Genomic DNA, 22,663 nt, shown 5'->3' on the forward strand with positions numbered 1-22,663 from the left:
GCTCAATAATACATTTAGTAGATAAGAAAACTAAAGATAGGTAAGTTAAGTAGCTTCTCCAAGTTCACATGAAGGCCAGCAGTAGAAGCCAACACATCTGACTTCCTGTCTAACATGGGTCATTGGTCTTCTGTACTCTACACCAGAACCTGATGTAACTGGAGTAGCCTACCTTCTCTTAATGGTGACTTTCTCATTTCTCAAGCTTGAATCCAGAGCGTCATAAATTCCTCCTGCTCTTATTATAAAATGTTTGCTATACTAGGGAGAAATGTCTAAGAATAAGGATGGTGGATGTATATAAAATTGTGTGTTCTATGTTCTTTCCCCTAAGTATTTTCTCTTGCATTTTCATTCATTCAACAAAAATTTGCTGAAGGCCCCCTGCATTTGTTTTCTATCACTGCCTGAATAAACTGCCACACACTTAGCGGCTTAAAACAACACAAATGCATTATCTCCGAATTCGGTAGGCCATAGGTCGGGCATGGATCTCACCAGGCTGAAATCAAGGCGCCCACAGACTGTGTTTCTTCTGGAGGCTCCAGGAGAAGATCTGGTTCCTGATCATCCAGATTGTCCGCAGAATTCAGTTCCTTTCTGTTGTTCCTTTCTGTAGGACCATGTTTCCTTGCTGGCTGTCCACCAAGGATATCCCCAGCTTCTGGAAGTCCCCACATTCCTTGGCTTGCGGTTCTCTTTCCCCGCGTTCAAAGTCAGCAACGGAGGAACTAGATGCTCACATATCACATCGCTCTTACCCAGGATTTGGCCTCCCTCTTCCCTTTTTAAGAACTCATGTGATTAGATTAGTCTCATTTCCAAAATCTTGGATCCATCTGCATCCTTAATTCTTGCTTGTCATGTTACAAGATACTCACAGTTTCTGGGGATGAGGCTGGGGATATCTTGGGAGCTATCATTTTGCCTACCACAGCTATTATGTACCACTGTGCTAGATGATGGTGGTAGACACAGGATTAATAGACATAGTTCATAGCCTAAGAAACATGTGTTCATCTGCAGAAATAAACAAACTAAATAAATGCTGGACTGGAGGCATTACATGTCAAGTGTTAACAAGTATAGAGGAGGAGGGGAACACATCACTATATCTTCATAACTTTTCTGGGATGTAAGTATGGAGAGTGGTGTTATTATCACAAATCTACAGGTGAAAATGAAATATAGAGAAACTATGTTTTCCCAGGTTTAAACAGATTAATTCCCAAACTAAGATAAAATCCATGATGAAGATTTAATTCATAGCCTCTAGACTACCTTACTATGTATATGTACCATGACCACTATTATTATAACTACTCCAGCGTTATTACTGGCTACTAATTGTGAGGGCTTAGTTTGCACAAGACATTCAGCCAAGCACTTAAGATATACTGTCTCATTAAATCTTCACAATGTCTCTGTGAGGAGAGCATATGTGCTGGTGATGACTCTTGCAAGTGGTAGAAACCTAACTAAAACCTACTTAAGCAAAAAGAGAATTCATTGATTCATATCATTGAAATGTCCAGAGATAATTTTCAAGGTATATTATTCAGATATAGATAGATAGATGATAGATGATAGATGATAGATGATAGATAGATAGATAGATAGATAGATAGATAGATAGATAGATAGATAGATAGATAGATAGATAGATGATAGATAGATAGATGATAGATAGATAGATGATAGATGATAGATAGATAGATGATAGATAGATAGATAGATGATAGATAGATAGATGATAGATAGATAGATGATAGATAGATAGATAGATAGATAGATAGATAGATAGATAGATAGATAGATAGATAGATAGATGATAGATAGATAGATGATAGATAGATGATAGATAGATAGATGATAGACAGATAATAGATAGATAATGTGTTGACACATGTAGTTATACAGAAATACACGGGGATATTAGCTATAGATATGAAAATATATCTCTAGTTCTATCCCCAACTCTGGCTTTAGCTCTTTTTCTCCCATTTCTAAGCTCTGCTTTTCTCTTTGTTAGTTGATTTCACCAGCAGCTAATGATTTATAACCTCTCAGTTTAGAAATTGGAGCAAGAAGAGACCACCTCATTCCCAATAATTTTAGAGAAAGCCCTGCCTTGGAGCCGTGCAGTCTTGACTTAAGTGGTATGCCCACACTAGAGCAATCCCTGTAGTAGGGGGATGGGATGCCCTGGTCAGACAGGTTAGTCACGGGCCCTTCTGCATGTGGAGGGGCTAGAGCAGGCCCACCTGCACTGCATCTAGCAAGTGGGGGAGGACTGTTCCCCCAAATAAAATCTGGGTGCTACTCCCAGAAGAAACAGTAGATATTCCCTAAACTAAACAACAGTTGCCCACTGTACTACATGCCTATGTCACCAAAGAGACCAAGGAAGCCCAAGTGAATTTCCAGGCAGGGCTCTGGTGGTAACTTCCCAATGAGAGCCCAAAGCAGCCTCATCTTAAACACGGCTTACTGTTCCTGGGCCACCAAGTATATTAAGGAAAAGGTGGACCTCCTTGACGGCCTAACCATTTTGGTCAAATATAATAAAAACCTATAAGATACTTTCTGCAAAGTAATATTTATTGTTATATTTATATTAGTAAATGTATGCTTAATAATTTTTAAACATTTTGTATGTGCACATAAGCAAAAAGAAAATAATTAGAAAAACCATAATCTACTACCAAGGGGAAATCATTTTATACCATGAGTAGTGTTTCAAATTATTAAATATACTCAAACAGCACAATGTGATATTTTTATAATAGTATAGTGTAAGAGTATAATGTAAATTACTTGTCTTACTAACTGTAGAACATTTTTTTCATTTATACATTTTTGCTCTATAAAAATGCTGCTATGATCATACATGCATACTTATTTCCATTTGCTTCTGATTTATTTCCTTAAACTCGTCGAATTGGACTTGGAAGGTAAAAGCGCACAAAGAACATTTAGGCTTTTGATATTTATTGCCCACAACTCAGAACGTTTAAAGCAACGTAGCTTCTCCCCAGCTGCGTATCCCACCACTCATTCCCCTTTCCTTTGTGGACATGGTATTATAAGGAGTATTTCTCTTTTTTTAATCCTCACTCGAGGATATGTTTATTGATTTTTAGAGAGAGGAAGGAGGAGAAAGAGAGAGAGGGAAACATCGATGTGAGGGAGAAACATGGATCGGTTGCCTTCCGTACACGCCCTGACCAGGGTTCGAACCTGCAAGCCAGGTACGTGCCCTGACCAGGAATCGAATCCACAGATTTTTCGTGTACAGGACAACACTCCAACCAACTGAGCCACCCGGTCAGAGCTCCAATGAGTATTTCTCTGTTATAAGTAAAATATTACACATCATTACTTTTTCAATCCTTTAAATACTAGCATTAGAACATTTGTACATCTGTCCTTTTCATTTCTCCTTTATACTGGCCCATATTGTGTAATTCTTAATTTAATACATGATCTTTGCTTCCTTCACGTTCACCCATGCACGTTTACCTTTGCCAACATCTTTGTTTACTGTAGGAAATAGAATTTTAAAGAAGGCTGTTTTATTCACGTGGAGTCCATGGTTCACGTATCAAACACTGTCAATGTCCAGTGGAGGGGACCCAAGGAGCCCAACTGTTCACTCTACACATTGCTTTATATTAATTGTATTGCCTCTGGGAGACATAAACTTCAAAAATCATGTTTTGAATCAATTATTCTTCATACATATTTTCTCAGTTTAATAGGTCTTGCTAAACACACACCTGCACACACACAAGCACACACGCACACACAAATGTAATCAGGGGAAGACGGTAGATATCTAAACAATTGAAGGAATGACTTTTTGTCATTATAAAGAACAGATATTCTAGATATCTCAAATAAGAATTGTAACTGAGTGTTAAATTATGTTATTTGTCCCAAAAAAGAGAGAGAATAATTTCCTTGTATTGTATCTCTATCACTTTAAACTCATTCTTTGACAAATTAGCGACCATCGTCAGATTCCTTTGCATTGTGTTAAAACTTGAGTGTCATGTGTTCAATGGCACATGTAAACCAATGACACCAGAGATCAACAGTCAGGAAGAAAAACATAAAGATAGCTCAAGGTTCCACCAGATATAATGAATAATCTTTATGCCACTCTACCTGGCCTTGTAACTAGGGAAATAAACAATTAATATGTTGCTGCCTGAGACATTCTTTGATAACCGAGGTGCCAGATTCTCAATCAGTGGAAAATTTATGTGACTATAAGATACAACTTTATTTTTAATGGAAGTATGCATTCTAATGAGTGATATATTCTTCAAATGGTCCTACATTCTACCCCACAAACCCCTACCTACTTGCCATTAACGTCACTGCTTCCAATGATTTAATTTCTTTTTGTTATATTACTTTATTTTCATTTGAATGTCCTACTTCAAATGTTGAAACTACTGGAAGTCAATTCAATTCAAATCTAACTAATAAAGGTGGCTAGTCATTCTAGTTAGCATTCTCTTTGTTAGATTTAATACTACTTTAAAATATTATGACTGGTTTTCTTATCTGTTCCACAAAATGTTCTAGAATATTTGCTTTTCATTAGAGTCAGTGTATTGCCAACTTAAGTTTTGGCATTTGTTTTGAGTAAAAACATTTTGATTCAAATCACAACTGTTTTTGTTCCCATTTAATGTTTCAAAAACTGGTGCATCAAATTAGGAAAATGATTTTCCCTTAACTCATTGAAAAGAAAGCATATTTCTGAAGTCAGGGCCTATTTATGAGGTGTTTACATGCCTTGAAGCCATTAGCCTGTGTCTACATATGCATGAGTATACACAGACGTTGGGATAATTTTGTATGTATTCTGTGATTACAATGAAAGTCTGGTTTTCTCTTTAGAAAGAAAAGCAGGAAATGTTGTTCGTACCCTAAATACATTGATGGATCAAAGCATTAGCAAAACTGTCTCTTCAATCACAGCTCATGGTTTGAGATACTGCAGCCACAGAATTATTTACATAGTTTCCTGTTTTCAAGGATATTTCCTTTACAGACTCACAGTTACCAAGGATTTCCAAATTTTTTAAAAAACTGGGATATACTAAGCAATGACACTGATTTACAATATGTGAGCCCCACTGAGCCATTTCCAGAAAAAAAAAATAACAAAAATAAAGAGAAATAGGACGTAATAGGTACTGTTCTTAACAAGGAACATGCAGTTTTCTTCATGTGGCTTCTTGAGCAACGATGCTGAACTAGCCATGGCTCAACAGGAAGTCACAGAAACATCCCAGGAGAGAGATCCAATTTTTTCACTTCCTCCTGTCATGTAGATTCATATGACACACTTCAACAAATTTCTGTGAACCCTTGAACGTACTTTGTGAAATTCACTTAAACACGCTTTCTCTTTGTGAGAGCAACCCAAGCAGAAAAGTGAAAGCATCTCGCAACAGTGCTTTGTTCCCAGTGACAGAGGAGGAGTTGAGATTTTGTATTCCTTTCCCACGTGTCCCTTACCAGACCCGCCTGGAGTCCCCGGTACTTGGGAGCCGATCAGAACAGAAGAAGGGTGAGTCTTTCTGTCCACCAGGCCCCAGTGCCTTGAGCCGTGCATCGTTTTGATGCTGGTGCAGATGCGGGCAGGGGCCCTCGAGCGGGCCAACCCTTCCTCCAGCAATCCCTGTGGCTTTCCTCCACGCCACCCTATAAGGTCTTCATGAAGACAGCCCCCCAGGACTCATTAGGGATGGCGTGGAAAATTAAATGATATGTTTGGCCAATGTGTATTGTCTTTGTTCATTAACTGTTTTTCTTTTCTAGTTTCTTACAATAAATTTTTCATAATTAAAAAAAAAATCACCGTAAGCATTTTGGGGAATAACAACGTGAAATATGATATTTAACAGCATTTGTTAGGTTTTTGTTTAAACTGTATTTTCTCTGGCTGCAAACAGTCTTTGTTCTAGTAAAATCCTGGAAAAATTTTAGACGTGTTGTTGAGGAAATTCTTTGCTTAGCTTTAGGGTATTTCTAATGTCTAATGTGTTAATCAACTTAGCTTATGGTTTTAAAGAATGAGTGAATTCTCTATAGAATGTCTCTGCCATTTTCATGTGGACCTTTGATTTTAATTCCAATTAGTATAATTTTCAGTTTTAGTTAACTTTCAGCTCTGATTGGCCATTATGCAGCCAGGTATTTGTATGGCCTGTTATTGAGAGTCGGTGCCACTTTTCTTTGTGATACGTGTAGTTATATTTTACTAGTAGGTTACATTGGTTTGCTTTGTAATCTAATATATTCAGTTGAAACATTCTCTTATAACTCGAGGTATTAGTGACTGCATTATTCCTTGGTTCCTCTCCTCATTATACAAATATTTAATGTTCTTTTGGAGATGAGCAGCCTGCTAGGTGCTGAGAGTTTCAGGGTGGAGTGAATGAGTGATCCTCACTCTCAACAATGTCAACTAGAAGAAAGGTAACATAATGCTATTAATATTAGATATAAAGGTGATGGTAGACTTTATTCATCACACATATCTGATATACCTGCCCCTAAACCCCTAAAAACTAATCCTTTTAAAATCTATTCCTTAATTACTTAAAACCTGCCCTTGCTTAAAAATAATATTCTATAAATATGTAGACATTCATAAGTCTAATTCTTTTTGCAGATGGTCACTATGATTTAGAAATTTTTTTCTATTTTTTTTTACTTGAACTCTGTATTGTTTTACCGGCCCAATTATAAAATAACCCTAGAAAATTAGCAAATCTCTAGACATCACTCATTTTGTTATCTTTACCTTTAAAAAAAAGTGAACACAATTTTGATACCAGTGCTGACTTTGTATTTCTGTAAGTTATTTTTAAATAAATCCTAGGTAACAGGTATGTGAAATCACTATTGTAGCAAATATAAAATGAAGCGATATTAAAGTTGGAACACTAATTTAAAAACTTTTCTGCAACACTAATAATTTACATGATGCAAAAATATTGTCTTGGTAATGAGTGCACCATTGCATGTGAGTGTGAGTGGGCTTCTGGTTCAAACTGTCCAGCTGAAGCCAAACTTTTACTTCCTGTCTGTCTCTAAACCTATTGAAATTGAAGTAAAAGCTACAAAATAAGATACATTCATAGAAGTGATAAATCCTAGAAAATAGGACATTTTTAAAACAGAGAGTTAAAAAAATATGTAGACGAGAAAAGGCCGATGCAGCACTTTAGAACACTGCCAGCACTGGGAGAGCCTTCTGAGCAGGCTCTAAAGAAAGACCACAGCAGAGGCGGGACCTGCTCTTCCAGCAGGACCCTTTCATGGCCTCGATTTGTTTACGGGGAAGTTCAGTGGACAGGAGTACAAAGTCACCAGCAACTCCCTGACGGATGAAAGGCTGTTGGCAGACACCTGAGCCCACTGGTCATCCCCATTCCTACAAATACCACAATCTGCTTTCTAAAGACATGGAATGAGCTACTGAGATGGGTGTCAGGAAGCCTTCTTACGGATGACTTTTGGAAGCCATAGGAAAGGAGCTGCAGTCTGTCTGCTTTATCTCCATTCACTCGCCCTCAGGAGAACTCTGCCTCTTGGACAAAACTTTAAATTGAAGGTGACGAGAGATTAAAATGTTATGTGGAAGGACCGGTATCTACCGAATATAGACCTTATGGAAACAAACAAACACACACACACACACACACACACACACACACAAACACACAAACAAGACAAAAAAAAGAAACCAAGGCGGAAGTGGAGGAAATGGTTAATTATGAAAGCAGTGCTTGAAGGAATCTCTCCAGTGAGGAAGGAAACCATGGTTTCAGATCAAAAGCGTCCAGCAAAAGAAGCTATAAAGAAACCATATGTAGACATGCCTTTTTGAAATTTTAGAGTACAACAGGTATACAGAGAGTATTCAAAGAGGTTTCACAGAGGATAACAAACATAAGCCCTTGATGAAATGCGCACATGAACACCAGCGTGGTAGGCAGGATTTTGGCTCCCATGCTCTCCCTTGATATTATGCCTACGAACATGCTAATCACATGGCAAAAGGGACTTTGCACATGGGATTAAGGTTGCTAATCAGCTGGCCTTAAAGTAGGGAGATGATCCTGGATTATCCAAGTGAACCCAATGTAATCAGAGAACACAGAAGGGTTGGCCAGAAAGATGAAGCAGAAAGGAGATCGGAGAATTGAAGGCATGGGAGGAACTCAACCCACTGTTGCTAGATTTTCAGGCGGAGAAAAGGCCACGAGCCAGGGAATGCAGGTAGCCTCCAGAAGCCGAGAACCTCCAGTCAACAGCCAGCATGAAAACAGGCACCTCATTTCCACCACCACATGAAACTGAATTCTGTTATTCATTACCAGCCTTGATAATCAAGGTCAACACCTTCATTTCAGCTTCAGGAAGCCCTGAGTAGAGAAACCAGTCAAACCAACCCAGGCTTCTGACCTACAGAACTATGAAATAATAAATGGATGCCAATTTAAGCCACTGTGTCTGTGACCATTTTTTATAGCAGCTATGGAAAATGAATACGGATTTTGGTACTAGAAGTTGAGTGCTGCTGTAACAAATGCCTAGAAATGTGGAAGTGCCGTGGAACTAGGCAGTGGGGGAAGATGGAAGAATTTTGATAAGTGTGATAGAAAAAACCCAGATTTCCTTGAACAGGATGCTTGTCGAAATAGGGACAGTAAAGGCTGCTGGTGAAGGCTCAAGAAGAAATGAGAAATGTGTTCGTGGAAATTGGAAACATGATATATAGCGTAAGAAAGCTTAGTAGAATTGTGTCCTGCAGTTATATGGAAAGCAGAGCTGGTAAGTGATGAATTTGGCTCTATAAACTGAGATTTCCCAGCACAGTGTTTAAAGTGTGACCTTGCTCCTTATAGCACAACGCAGAAGGAGAAAGATAAATGGAGAGAACTGTGAAACAATAAGAATTCATGACTTGATGATTTGGGAAAATTACAGTCTACCAAGATGGTGAGAGATTTTAAAAATTGCTGTCAGGAAAGCATGTTCTAGAGAAAACAAAACACCTGGGGGTGTGGTTGTACAACCATTCTGATACCTCAGAAAGTTTGAAAGGGCAGAGTGTTCACTTAGACAAAGAGCTTCTGAGGAGATTAAAGATCCCCTCAGCCATCTGAGCAGTAGCCAAAAATAGAGAAATGATTATCTAGGAAAGATCTTTAGAGGAGCTTCTTATCTAATGGAGTGAATCCCTGTGACATAGACAAGATTCTCACAAAGTTATTGAGAATTTTATACCAGCAAAAATACTGCCAGCTTGGACTAAAAGAAACAGAGACAGGATGAAATGAAGAAAGGCTGTTGGACGTCTCAAGTTCTCAAGAAACATGCTAATGAAACTACTCAGCTGCACGTATATACTACCCTTCATAAAAAAGGAAGGCTGAATCGGGGAGGAAAGCTCGGAGGCCAGAGGGTGGAGCTGAGAACCACAGAGGATCTTTCCCAGGCCTGGAAACTTAATGGAGTTTGTGCAGCTGGATTTCAAAATTGATTTGGACTCCTTTTTTCTTCCATTTTCTCCTGTTTTGAAGCAGAATGTCTGCAACAATTAGCCTACACCTGTCTCACCATTTGTATGTTGGGAGCAGATAACTTGCTTTCTGGTTTCACAGATGGAAAGAAATTTTATCCCTGGATGGATTATGCCGAGTCACATTCATGCCTAATTTAGATGATTTAGATAATGAGATTTGGGGATTTAAAATTGATGAGATTTAGAGGAGATTTCTACACTTTGAGTTGATGCTGTATTGGGCGGAGACTTGGGGGACCTTGGATTGGGTGAATGTGTTTTGCATGTAGCGTGGATGTGAATCTTTGAGGGCCAGAGGGTGGAGCATGGTAGGCTGAATAATGCCACCTTCAAAAGATGGCCATGAGCTAATCCCCAGAACCAGTGAATGCATTACATAGCAAAAAGGACTTTGTAGATATGATTAAGATTATAGAGCTTGAGATGGGGAGATCATCCTGGATTGTCTGATTGGCCCAATCTAAATGCACAGGCCCTGAAAAACACAGAACACAGAAAAGTTAGCCAGAGAGACACCATATAAGGGGAAAGATATGGCATAAGGAGAGATCAGAGAGACTGGAAGCATGAGAAAGACCCCACGTGCCATTGCTGGCTTCGAAGATAGAGAAAGGGGCCATGATCCAAGGAGTGGGGACACAGGAGCTCTAGAAGCTGAGAACAACCCCGGCCAAGATCATGCAAGGAAATTGGAACCTGAGTCCTGCATGTACAGGGAACCGAATTCTAACAAACCGGATGAGCCTTGAAGTGAACCATTCCTTATAGGTTCTAGAAAGGAACTCAGTCCTACCAACATCTTGATTTTGGATTTGTGAATACAGAGTAGAGAAACCAGTCAACCCATCTAACTTCTGACCTACAGAACTGTGAGTAAATAATTGAGTGCTCTTTTAAGCTACTTAATTTGTGGTAATTTGTTACAACATCAATAGGAAACAAATACAGTCAGAATTTCACACACAACACTGGACACTAAGTAACAATGAAGTAATGTTGCCAAAGTTATTAGAAGAAAAAGATTACGAATGTAGGATACTATACCCTGACAAAATATCTTTGAAACAGAATAAAGTTTATTAAAATTAAATATATATACTCTTGAAGGTTTACTTCTATATATCCCACCTGAAAAATTAAAGTTTTACTGTAGTAGAACAAAAAAGTAATAAAAGAAAGAGGATAGTATAGAATCTCAAGTTGACGATACAGTAATAATAAGACATAAGATAATATCGGTGCAACAAACGTAACCTGCTCATATTACAACATTGAAATTGGTATAGTTATGGAACTGGATTAGTTAGTGATATAAGGATGAAGATTATATTTTTTCTGGTTACATGAAAAATAAAAGACAACTAGAACCTCCAAAAAATGTGCAAAAGAATCATGATTCAAATGTAAATCTAAAATTTTCATAAATTTTATGAATTAATAAAATATAAAAGTGATTATCTACTTTGCTTAATACATATTTTAAAACCTTGAATATTATTATTGTAATTAAATGGGATTAAATTAACTCTAAGGAATTTTTTTTTACTTTAAATTTTTAAAATTAACATATAGAACAAAAAACAGGAAAATGTAACTGTAGCTTTAGAACAAAATCAATGACTAGCCAAATTTAGGGATTAAGAGTGAATTATAGGGTAAGGGTGAATTATAGGGACACAATTAGCACTGTTATCTAAATTGTGTCCACTTTTCCTTAAAGGTAAAAGAAACAAAATGAGTGACCTCTAGAGAATCTGCTAATTTTCTAGGGTTATTTTATAACTGAGCTGGTAAAACAATATAAAATTAGAGGTCAATAATACATCATGACCAACTGGGGTTTATTCCAGGGATACAAGGATGGTTCAACATATGAAGATCAATCAATGTAATACACCACATTAACAAAACAAGGGATAAAAATCATATTATCTTATCAATAGATGCAGAAAAAGCATTTGATAAGATACAACATCCATTTATGATTAAAACACTTAATTAAAATGAGTATAGGAGGAAAGTATCCCAACATGATAAAGTCCATATATGACAAGTCCTCAGCCAGTATCATACTCAATGGTGAAAAACTGAAAGCTCTTCCTCTAAAATCAGGAACAAGACAAGGATGCCCACTCTCACCACTCTAATTCAACATAGTTCTGCGAGTCCTAGGCAGAGTAATAAGGCAAATGAAAGAAATAAAAGGCATCCAAATTAGGAATGAAGAAGAAAAAGTGTCTCTCTTTGCAGATGGCATGATTCTGTATATAGGAAATCCTAAAGACTCCACCAAAAAACTCTCAGAAACACTAAACAAATACCTTAAAGTTGCAGGATATAAAATCAATGTACAAAAATCCACTGCTTTCCTGTATGCTAACAATGAAACTTCAGAAAAAGAAATGAAAATAATTACTTTTGCAATAGTAACCAAAATAATAAAATGCCTAGGAATAAACTTGAAGGAGGAGAAGGACCTATATACTGGAAACTACAAAACATTATTTTAAAAGATTGAAAAAGACACAATGAAATGGAAAGACATCGTATGTTCATGGATTGGAAGATTCAACATAGTTAAAATTATCATATTATCTGAAGTAATATACAGATTTAATGCACTCTCCATCAAAACCCCAATGTCATTTTTTAAAGAACTAGAACAAAAAAAAATCATCAGATTTTTGTGGAACCACAAAAGACCCCTAGTAGTGAAAGCAATCCTGAGGAAATAGAAAGAAGACAAAGGTATCTGAAGTCACTCCCTGACTTCAAATCATATTACAGAGCTCTGGTAATCAAAACAGCATGGTATTGGCAATAAAACAGACACACAAATTAATGGAGCAGAACTGAAAACCCCGTAATAAAACCAAATGCATATGCAGAAATAATTTTTGACAAAGGACCCAAAAACATACAATGGGGAAAAAGAAAGCCTCTTCAATAAATGGTACTGGGAAAGTTGGAAGGCCACATGCAAAATAATGAAACTGGATTGCAGTTTGTCCCCAAATACAAAAAATATTCAAAATGGATCAAAGACCTACATATAAGATCTGAAACAATAAAGTACATAAAAGAAAACATAGGTACCAAACTTATGGACCTGATCTTGGAGAAGATTTTATGAATTTGACCCCAAAAACAAGAGAAATAAAGGCTAAATTAAATGGAAATATATCAAAATGTTTCTGCACAGCAGAGGAAACCAGCACAAAACAAAAAGGCAACCAACTGAATGGGAGATGATATTTGCTAACAACAGCTCCAACGAAGGGTTAATATCCAAATTATTTAAACAACTCAAACGACTCAACACCAAACACACACACAACCCAATTAAAAAATGGGCAGAGGACCTGAACAGACACCTCTCCCAAGAAGACATACAAACCACCAACAGATAGATGAAAAGATGCTCGACTTCAGTAGCTATCAGGGAAATGCAAATCAAAACTCCAGTTGATACCACCTCACACCTGTTAGAATGGCCATGATCAATAAGACAGGTAATAACAGGTGTAGGAGAGGTTGCAGGGAAAACAGAACCCTCCCTCGCTGCTGGTAGGAAACTGGTACGTACGGTCGTCACGGAAAACAGCATGGCAGTTCCTCCGAAAATTAAGAATCGAGTTACCACATGACCTAGCAACCCCTCATCTAAGTATCTACCCGAAAAACTCAAAAGCATTTATTCGCTAAGATATATGCACCCCTGTGTTCATTGCAGCATTATTCACAGTGGCCAAGACATGGACACAACCGAAGCATCTTTTGCTAGATGACTGGGTGAAGGGGCAGCCCATACATACAGTGGGACACTTACTGCTCAGCCACAAGAAAAGATGAGACTCAGCCGTTGCAGCGACGTGGACGGACCTTGAGTATATTATGCTAAGCAAATAAGTCAGTCAGAAAAAGCTAAGAACCATATGATTTCATTCATATGTGGAATATAAAACTGAAACTCATAGACACAAACAACAGTAGGGTGGTTACCAGGGGGACACGGGGGTAGGGGGTGGGAGATAAAGGGGGCCAAATATATGGTGATGGAAGATGATGTGTCTTTGGGAGATGGGCACACAGTGCAGTATACAGATCATGTGTCAGACATGTGCACTTGAAACCTATATGATCCTATTAACCAATGTCACCCCAATGAAATTAATAAAAAATAAAATAACAAAGAGGAAGATAATAGAAAAAATTTAAGTTGTAAAATGAGACAATATTATGTATAACTCTACATTAATAAATGTAAAACTCTCAATAAAACCATTTATTTTTAGAGAAATATGAATGCTTGACGTTGACACAAAACAGCCTTGACAGAGTAATAGCCCTGAGAGAAACTGTAAAATTATAAAAATTACTTTAAAGAAATTATGTCTAGGAAGTTTCATAAATTCCAAGCCATATGAACTGTTCTGGCATTTCCAAATTTCTGTAACTATATATATAGGGTGTCCCCCAAAAATGCATACACGCTTTAACAGCTGATAACTCACTTAATATTCACACCTTTTCAGGTTTAACTGATTTGAAATAATGGGTGAAGCCAGACTAAGCTTTGAACAAAGAAAATTTATCCACTAGACTTTTATGGGGATACATAAAAGATAAAGTTTATGGTAAAAAGCCAACAATGAATTGAGGGCACACAAATACCAAATAAAATGATTCTTGGTGTTTGCGATTCCTCTGCTTCACATTATCAGCAGTGCCTGGGCCAGAATGGTCACCAATTTGAAAATAGGCATTGCCAAAAAAAAAAAAAATTCATTTCTGTAGATTCTTTTAAATTTTGAAAATAAACTATGTTTTTAAACACTGACTTTATAATCATTCAAAGTGTGCATATATTTTGGGGGACATCCTATATGCATGTATACACATACATACACTTTATATATGTAAAAAACTTTGATATACATGCAAAATACAAAATAAGTGTAAACAAAGAAGAACAGTGTAAAGTATAGTCTCAAATGGTAAAAACAAATTCCAACCATTCTTTTTTTTTTCATCCTAACAAATTCAGATTTAGGCTGATTTTTCTCCTTTTCACTTCACGGTTTTCTAAACTTTTGCATCCAAAAAATATATTACATTATATTATTAGTTCAAATATTTGAAAAATTAGTCTCAAATATCCTTGGACTTAAAGATGGTAAAAGGTAAATTGCTGAGATAATGAAGGATTATATTTAAATAATATAATGTGTTTATTCTAAGGATTTCCTGAGACTATTTGACTTTCCTATACTTAACTAATATTTACAATGACCATACTAGAATAGAATAATTGTGTGGAGTAGTGAAAAATAAGGTGTTTCTGTGAGTGAGTTAGACTAATTGAAAACAGTAAAAGAATTTTAATCAGATGTTTTTCAAATCCCTTCCTAATTTATAATAGGAATAACTAATATTATGCGAGATTTTACTATCTGCCAGCCACTGTTCTAAATAGTTTATGTGTATTATTTAATCCTCAAAAAAAAAACCTCCATGAGGTTGGTATTATAAGATTGAGCCATAATTGCTCTAATTATTATTATTCAATGTCAAATAGCAGGTAATGATTCATTATATATTGCAAACAGAACATTTTGTAAGCAAAATACATCAGAACAACATTCCATTAACTGAAAATGTGCTTTTTTTAAAATCCTGAATCACGTCTATATTTGTGCAATGAGATTATTGTTTAAGAAATTATTTCTTTTCGTTTGGAAAAATGCTCTTATAGTTCTTTTGTTCGATGAGGAAGAGTTGGCCCCTAGCGGCAGGCTTCCCAGGCAGCACGTCTGTGTGCCGGTGGCTTACTGGGGAGGCCACTGGGAACTCTACTTGGGGGGCCGTCGGGGAGGGTGCCTTCGGGACAGGGCAGAGGCCTGAGGCCGGCATGGCCATTCCCAGGCGCCCTGATTCCCGGAGGCAGCAACCCAGGGCCGAGAAACTTAGGAAAGGCTGCTCTCCTCCTGCAAGAGTGGCTCCTGCGGAGACACTGAGGCAGCATTCCCAAAGGGAAGGGCAAGCGTCCGTGTCCAGGGGGACCTCTGGGTGATGCACCCCACCCTCTGTCGCATAAAGAAAGCAACACTGCACTTAGCAAGCTGTAGGTCCCTGTTGATTCAGAAACGAATCTAACAGAGAAACAGACATCTGCCAGAGTTCAAGGCGGAGCAGAAGGATGTCGAGAAAAGAGCAGGAGCATTTTCTAGGCAGACCCAACAGAAAAGAAAGCGTTTTGAGGCATAAACCCAAAGAAATAAAAGGAGGGAGAAGGAGAGAGTAACCAAACACCTCTTAAAAACGTTGGTGCGTGCTCAAGGATTTGCGGAAGGCTAGACGCAGCAGAGAGGAGGCCAGGAGTCAGCCGGGCCTGCAAACTGCAGATCCGCGAATTCCAAGACTCTCCGGGCACAGGAACTGAAAGCATAAGCTGTTTGGAGGCGGCCGCAGAGTAAGAAAGCCTTGGTGGGAATCTGTTTAAGAAGCTGTCAGATCTCCACAGCCCGTGCCCCCCTCCCCAACCTAGCAATTTCCCTGTCCTCACCTTAGAGAAAAGACTTGGACTGTTTGTTTGTGGCGTGGGAGCTATACTTTAGAGACACGTGCAGAAGGTGGTTGTGCTGGGTGACACTGGAAGGAGCTAAGGTAGGGGAAGCAACGTGGGGGTTGAGTGAATGCCGCATACACCCCCATCCCAGGGCTTCTCCCATCTAGCTCTCGGGAAACTGGCTGCCTGGCTTTCGCACTCCTAAAGAGATATTGGATATTTATAATCCAAACAACCTAAGGAAAGGATTTAAAAAATTTCTCCATCGAAACAGTTGAGTCAGGTCATCCTACAGGGTAGCTCACAGCTCACCATCCCCCTTAGCTGCCCAGATTTCAATACTTTTTAATGTAGGCAGACTCGAGAATGTGAAGACTTCCCACGTAAAAAAATAAGAGACACGCGAAGAAAAAGGTGATTTGGAAAAAACAGAGCCCATGCAGAGAGGAAATAAAACACAGACAAATAAAAGAGCTGCAAATATCTGAGAGCAATAAAAGAATATATTGCAACTATGAAATGAGAACACTTAAAAAAACACCTTCAAAACCTAACATTGAGAGCACGTAAAAGTGCTCTTGGAAATTAAAATGTGGTAAGGGGTAAAAAGAGAAAAACTCATAAAGTTATTACACGATAAAGCTCACCAAATCCTCTAGAAAGGAAAGCAAGGGATGAAGTGATATAAAATAGGAGAGGTAAGAAAATTAGATTCCAGGGACCCAGAAACTAAATATGGAAGTGATGCTCGAATGCATTGAAGGATACAATTTCCTAAACCAGAATTCCATACTCAGCCAAACCATCAATTAAATATGAGGCAAACTAAACACATGTTTAGGCATCCAGCATCTTGGAAATTTACTCCCACGAGCTTTTCCTTATGAAGACACTAGATGCCGTGGTCCTCCAAAACGAGAAAGGAGGCCTGTATAGGATACAGGAAACGGGAAGGCCATAGGAGAGAGCCAGCGACACCCCCAAGAGGGTGGCTGCTTAGGGTTTTCAGGCCGGGAGCTATGCACTGGGCATAAAATCAGCCGGTCTGGATGGTAAAAGGCTCCAGGAGATATTCCTTCAGGGAGAGAAAACTGATAGAACACCTGACTCCACTGAAACAATGGTAAAGTATTTGGGATTGAATTAGTAAGTACATAGGAAACTGTAAGATACTAGCTCTAGGAAAAACAAAGTAGTTTAGGAATGGAAAACTAAAGTTTACTACTTGGCTGAGTTAAGAATTGTGTTTACAACATCGTAATAAAACAAACAATGACTGTGGAGCTCACTACCAGCACGGAATGGGGGCAGGATGGTATGAAGGGGATCGTAGGGCCCGGAGGAGGTGAGAGAATGAATGTTTTATCCCCGCCTGCGAAATGAAAACTAAAGAAAAGCAAAAAGCAGGTTAGTTACAAAAGTGGAGCTAAATACAGAAACAGCTAAAAGAGTCGCAAATAATTGCCTCTGAGAAGAAGGAATTTAGGATGGGGGAGGTGGAGGAATTTTATTTTTATTCTTTTGTATAATGTCTTGTGGAATTATTTGCTTATGAAGATACATGCATGTGTAAGTCTGAATAAAAACTCTTATTAAAAAGATGTACAGCAGAAATAGATTATTCATTCTGTCAGTCAAATAGAAGACTACATATATTGGCCTGAAGGAACAGCCTTATCCTTTCTGAAATGACTTTAGTTATAAATCAGCAATGTAGCTGTTGAGCAAACCTGGAAGAGGGTCTTATTTGGGTGACATTGTTAAACATTTCCTGACTGTTGACATTCTAAAATGTTGATCTAACTGACCTTTAGATTTATATTCTTATAATCTTAACTATAAACTCTCTTTTTCATAGAATATAATTTTGGAAAGCTTATGCTTCAATAAATGATTAATCTACCAGGGAATTATCTTATATAAGAAAATATCATACAATAAAAATGTCACAGCTGCAGACCTCATTAATTCAGTTTTTTTTCCATATTCTATCTAGGCGAAGGTGAAGTTTACCTTTGAATGCCTAAGAAGAAATGAATATTGTAAGCATCATTACAAGGATATCTTGGTCATTTTTTTCAAAGAAACTGAATATTGCAGTGTATAATATATCATTTAATAGATTCTTTTTTATCAAATAAATATATATTGAGTTTATTCATGTAATAAATGCTTGTTAAGTATCTGTTTTGTTCAGGTATTCTGCAACACATGGGAAAAGAACACAAAGCTGAAAATACATAGTTCTTGCTTTTAGGTTGACAGACGAGTAAGGAAATTGACATGAAAATGAGCAATTGCGAGTAAAAGAAATAATAATAGTTGCTCTATTGAAGTCTCAGAAAATGCATTCGAAGCCCAGGCAGGCTCCACACTGGGAATTTCCTGTGAGCTTAACTTGAAGGATAAATGAGAGTAGGTGTATGAGTTGATGGAGAATGTCCCAGGAAGGAAAAGCAGCTTGGACGGTGATACAGACGTGGGTGAACCTACCGCGTGTTCTAGAAGAGGCAGGAGTTCAGGATAGCTGGATGGGTGAGCAATGAGCCTAGAGACAGAGGAAAGAATGTTTTAGATTTTATTATTTATGTGGAGTCATGAGCCGCTATTAATAACTATTATTATTAACAGTAGCCAAATTTTTAAGTTCTATTTCTGTGCAGGGCACTGAGCCAAGCACTTTACATAAAAAATATTATTTAACCCTTCTAATTACTCCATCCTGTTTTCAGTTTTTTCAAGCTTGAGTGTAATATAATAAAATTTGTGTAGAAATTTCATTCTTACACTTTGAAAAAATGTTTGTCAAGTGGAAAAAAATGAGATACAAAATGGCTTATGCAACAACATAAAAACATTGTATATATGTATAGCATAGCAGGGTTGAAAGACAGTAACCAGTTGTTTTATTCTTTTTTTTAAATCCTAACCCAAGGATATGTTTCTGTTGATTTGAGAGAGAGAAGGAGAGAGAGAAACACTCATGTGACTGAAACATCAGTTGGTTGCCTCCCTTAGGTGCCCCGTCTGGGGATGGAACCAGGCCCCTAGGTGTGCCCTGGCTGGGACCCGGGCCCTCACCCTCTCCTGTGCACCAGACAACGCTCCAACCGGCTGAGCCGCCTGGCAGCGCACCAGCTGTTCTATTCTTTTCACCACTTTGAAAGTTTTAGAGCTATTCATCTATCAATTTTAAAATAAGAACAGTGTGTCCTTTTAGAGGAAGAAGGAGAAGGAGAAGGGAGAAAGAGAGATGCTCTCCTGGAGGGACTAAAAAAGAGAGATTGTGCCAGAGCGAGGGTGTGAGGTAGGTATTCGCTGAAAGGAGATGCCAGAGGGAGAAGAGGCTGGAAGGGGACACCACCAGAAACAGAGAGACTTCCCCATGTAGTGGTCCAGGCAAAAGACACTAAGTGCATTTATATTACTCATCTCATTTAAGCCTCAGATGGTCCCATTAGGCAGCCATCCACAGAATAGCAGGTGGAAGAATAAAAGAAATATTTAGAAAATAAAAGGAAATGGTCACCCGTTGGATGTATAGATGGTTATGCCCGTGTCCGTCCCCCCCCCTCCCCCCAACAGGGGGACAGAAGGCATGGCGAGGCTCAGGAGAGGAAGTGATTTGGAAACATGGTTCCTAGAGCTGTGATATTTTGAGCGGTTGGTTATTTCCTTTAGCGTAACTAGTTGATGTTACTTTATGAATTATATTAAGTAATCATGTTCCTGTTAAAGAAAAAGGCTGGTTGCATGTCCCCGGTCACCACGTTGATGCAGAGCCTCCGGTTCTGATTCTCACCTAAATGACCTCTTTTATTCTATATTGCTCACCACCCAGAGCTTTCGTGGTGTGACCCCCAGGGATATAAAAAGAACGCAGGGGGGCTTTAAAGGCCCGGCTTGAGAGAATGGCTGGCTGCTTACCCAGACGGCCTGCACTTTCCTTCCCTTTACCACTGTGGAACCGCTCGCTCGGTCACAGCGGGGATCAGAGCAGCTAGAGCACACACAGCCTCTGCCACGCGCCCGTCCCGCGCCGCCTTCCCCGCTAACCCTGCGCTCTCTTGGTCCCGCAGGGCTCTACGAGACCTTCCTCCGCAGTGACAGAGACGAGCCAGAATGCTGTGACGTCAGGAGGGGACCGCAGGCTCGCCGCCCACCCCCAGGCACGGTGGGGGGCGGGGGCTCCTGCCACAGGACGTCGCTCGCGGTCTCCTCGGCCCCAAGACTGTGCCACGGCAGACTCAGGCTGTGCGTGCTGGTTCTCATGCTCTTGCACACGGTCCTCACGGCCTCGGCGGCGCAGAACAGCTCGGCGCTGGGCCTGGGCGGCCTGCGCGCGCTGGAGGACGGCTCGCCCCGCGAGGAGTGAGGCGCGGGCCGCGCGCCCCCCGCGCCCCGGGCGCCCCCGCGCCGCAGGCCGGGTGCTTGACCCTCGGACCGCTCCTCGCAAGGCCTGCAGGGCGGCGCTGGAAACGACGGGCCCGAGCCCCCACCAGGACCCCCACACGGCTTTTTACCGACCGAAAGGCTGCCCAGGGACATCGGTTTCTCACACCATTTTATACACTGTGTTTTACTGTTTGGAGGTTTCATTTGCTTTGGTTTGGGTTTGGGTTGATATGTTCGTTTATTTTATTTTATTTTATTTTTTTGCACTTGTTAATACAGGATTTGTTTGGGGGGATGCTTTCTCAGAGGTAAACTGAGTCTTTCCCTGTCTCTCTCTATTTCTAGTCATCGTGTGTGTTCATCAGATAGCTCTGTCTCTATGTCCTGTCAGTTTCTATTAGAGGAATGATTGCTATGACCTCATGGTGTAGCAAAAAACAAACAAAAAAAACATAAAAAAGACAAAAAAAAGAAAAAAAAGGAAACAAAAAATTTACCAAAAAAAAATCCCCTGACTTTCCTCGCAGCCTCGGGCAGCGGCGCCCTCCGGCCCCTCCCGCCCGCCCGCCCGACCCCACCGCGTCCCCGCTTCTGTCCCGCAGCCACCGGAGCCGCCGCCGACCCGCAGGGGAGCGGACCGGGGTCCTTCCCCGCGGACAAACCGGGCTCCCCACGCCAGGCGGAATCAGACCGTTTAACACATTTTTATGTTGAAAACAAAATAAAAGCAAAGCAAACCACCACGCACTATGTTGCTCCAGCTCCCATCCCCCAGGGCCCCCCAGCCCTCCCTCCCTGGTCTGGGGGCTCCCGCGGCCGCCTGGACCCAGAAAGAGAAGGGGCAGAGAGCCCCCCTGCAGGGCGGGCCTCCCCCCGCCTCCGTCCTGGCCTTTGCAGCGGGAGCAGGCAGGTGGAGAGCAGGGATCCGGGCTCCCGGGGAAGCCCCCTTCATTGTGGGGGGACAGCAGAGATGCTGCAGCTCCCGCAGCAGGCGAACAGCCACAGTTTTACTCCAGTATCTCCCCAACATGCGGTTTTAAATTATCCCAGGTATAAACTATATGCAATTCTGCATTCTCACCCAAAAAAGGAACCTTTAAAGAGAAAATAGGTTAGCCATTTCCATTCCAGTGCAAAAACTGTGTCACTCTCACATGCTCTAGGTAGTTGACGGAAAGAGGGGAAATCTGATTGCTCTGTTTGTATTTTTTCTTTTTTGTGGGAACATTTCACCCGCTGAGTGTCTATGAATTTGCTTTATAAAAAAAAAAAAAAGGCTTTTATGAGTTTACAGTAGAATCAGTGGAAGGAAGAGTTAATAAGGGCTGTTTTTAAAAAAACAAACAAACAAAACAAATAATTAAAAAAAAAACACTTTACATTCCTTCCTGTTCTCTAACTACACTCGGGAAGTGCACTTCAGATATGTTTGCTGTGTAGCTGGGAGATGAAGGAAAACCATAGAAGAGGTCCCCTTAGCGAACAAAATTTAGTTATTAACTTTATAGCTATGAAATTCCCCCAGGCATTTGTTTTCGTTCAAACAAACTTTAATCTCTGCATCATACTTAACCCTGCGACATGCGTACAGTATGCATATTTTGTTTTGAATAAAAAAATGTTTTGTTCCAGTCTGTTAAGAGTATTCAAAAATAATAAAGGTATTGCTTAATAAAATTGCTAGAATTGTTTAGCAGTACATGCACAAATATTTTACTAGCATCTTTGTTTTAATAGTGTTTTGTTGAGACTGAAAATCCTAAAATGGTCTGCGCAAATACAAAAAGAAACCACCAAAAATGCAAAATTTTCTAGTTTTTGTTCCTTTTTAAAAATTATTTTTATACAAATGCAAACACATTCACGTGTGCACACACATCACAGATGCGCACACACATACAAAAACATGATAGTTTTGATTTAAGAAATATGGTGTTATTTCTAGGGACACAAGTGGGTGGGAAGTGGCTGGGAGTGGGCTTTAAATTCTCGCAAATTTTAAACACTTGTAGAAATGAGCATTTTTAAAAGCCTAACTAGAGGTGGAATATAGGTTTCAGTGGAGTCCGGGGAGGAGGAAA

The 22,663-nt window shown here is 39.5% G+C and overlaps 1 protein-coding gene across 2 annotated transcripts in view; it reads left to right on the forward strand.

Annotated features, from left to right (window-relative positions):
• NALF1 (NALCN channel auxiliary factor 1) overlaps window positions 1-22,372 on the forward strand; it is a 530,644-nt gene extending 508,272 nt beyond the window's left edge. The window contains exons 3-4 of one of the 2 annotated variants that reach the window (XM_081130078.1): window positions 18,184-18,229; window positions 20,267-20,337. In XM_081130078.1, the coding sequence (XP_080986204.1) occupies window positions 18,184-18,206 (23 nt within the window). In that variant the 3' untranslated portion in view covers window positions 18,207-18,229; window positions 20,267-20,337. Of the gene's footprint in view, window positions 1-18,183; window positions 18,230-20,266 lie in introns of both variants that reach the window. The other variant, XM_081130076.1, reaches the window with a different exon arrangement.
• Window positions 22,373-22,663: the final 291 nt, after the last annotated feature.

The sequence above is a fragment of the Miniopterus schreibersii genome, assembly GCF_964146895.1.
Source record: "Miniopterus schreibersii genome assembly, chromosome: 2".
Classification (NCBI taxonomy): Eukaryota; Metazoa; Chordata; class Mammalia; order Chiroptera; family Miniopteridae; genus Miniopterus; species Miniopterus schreibersii.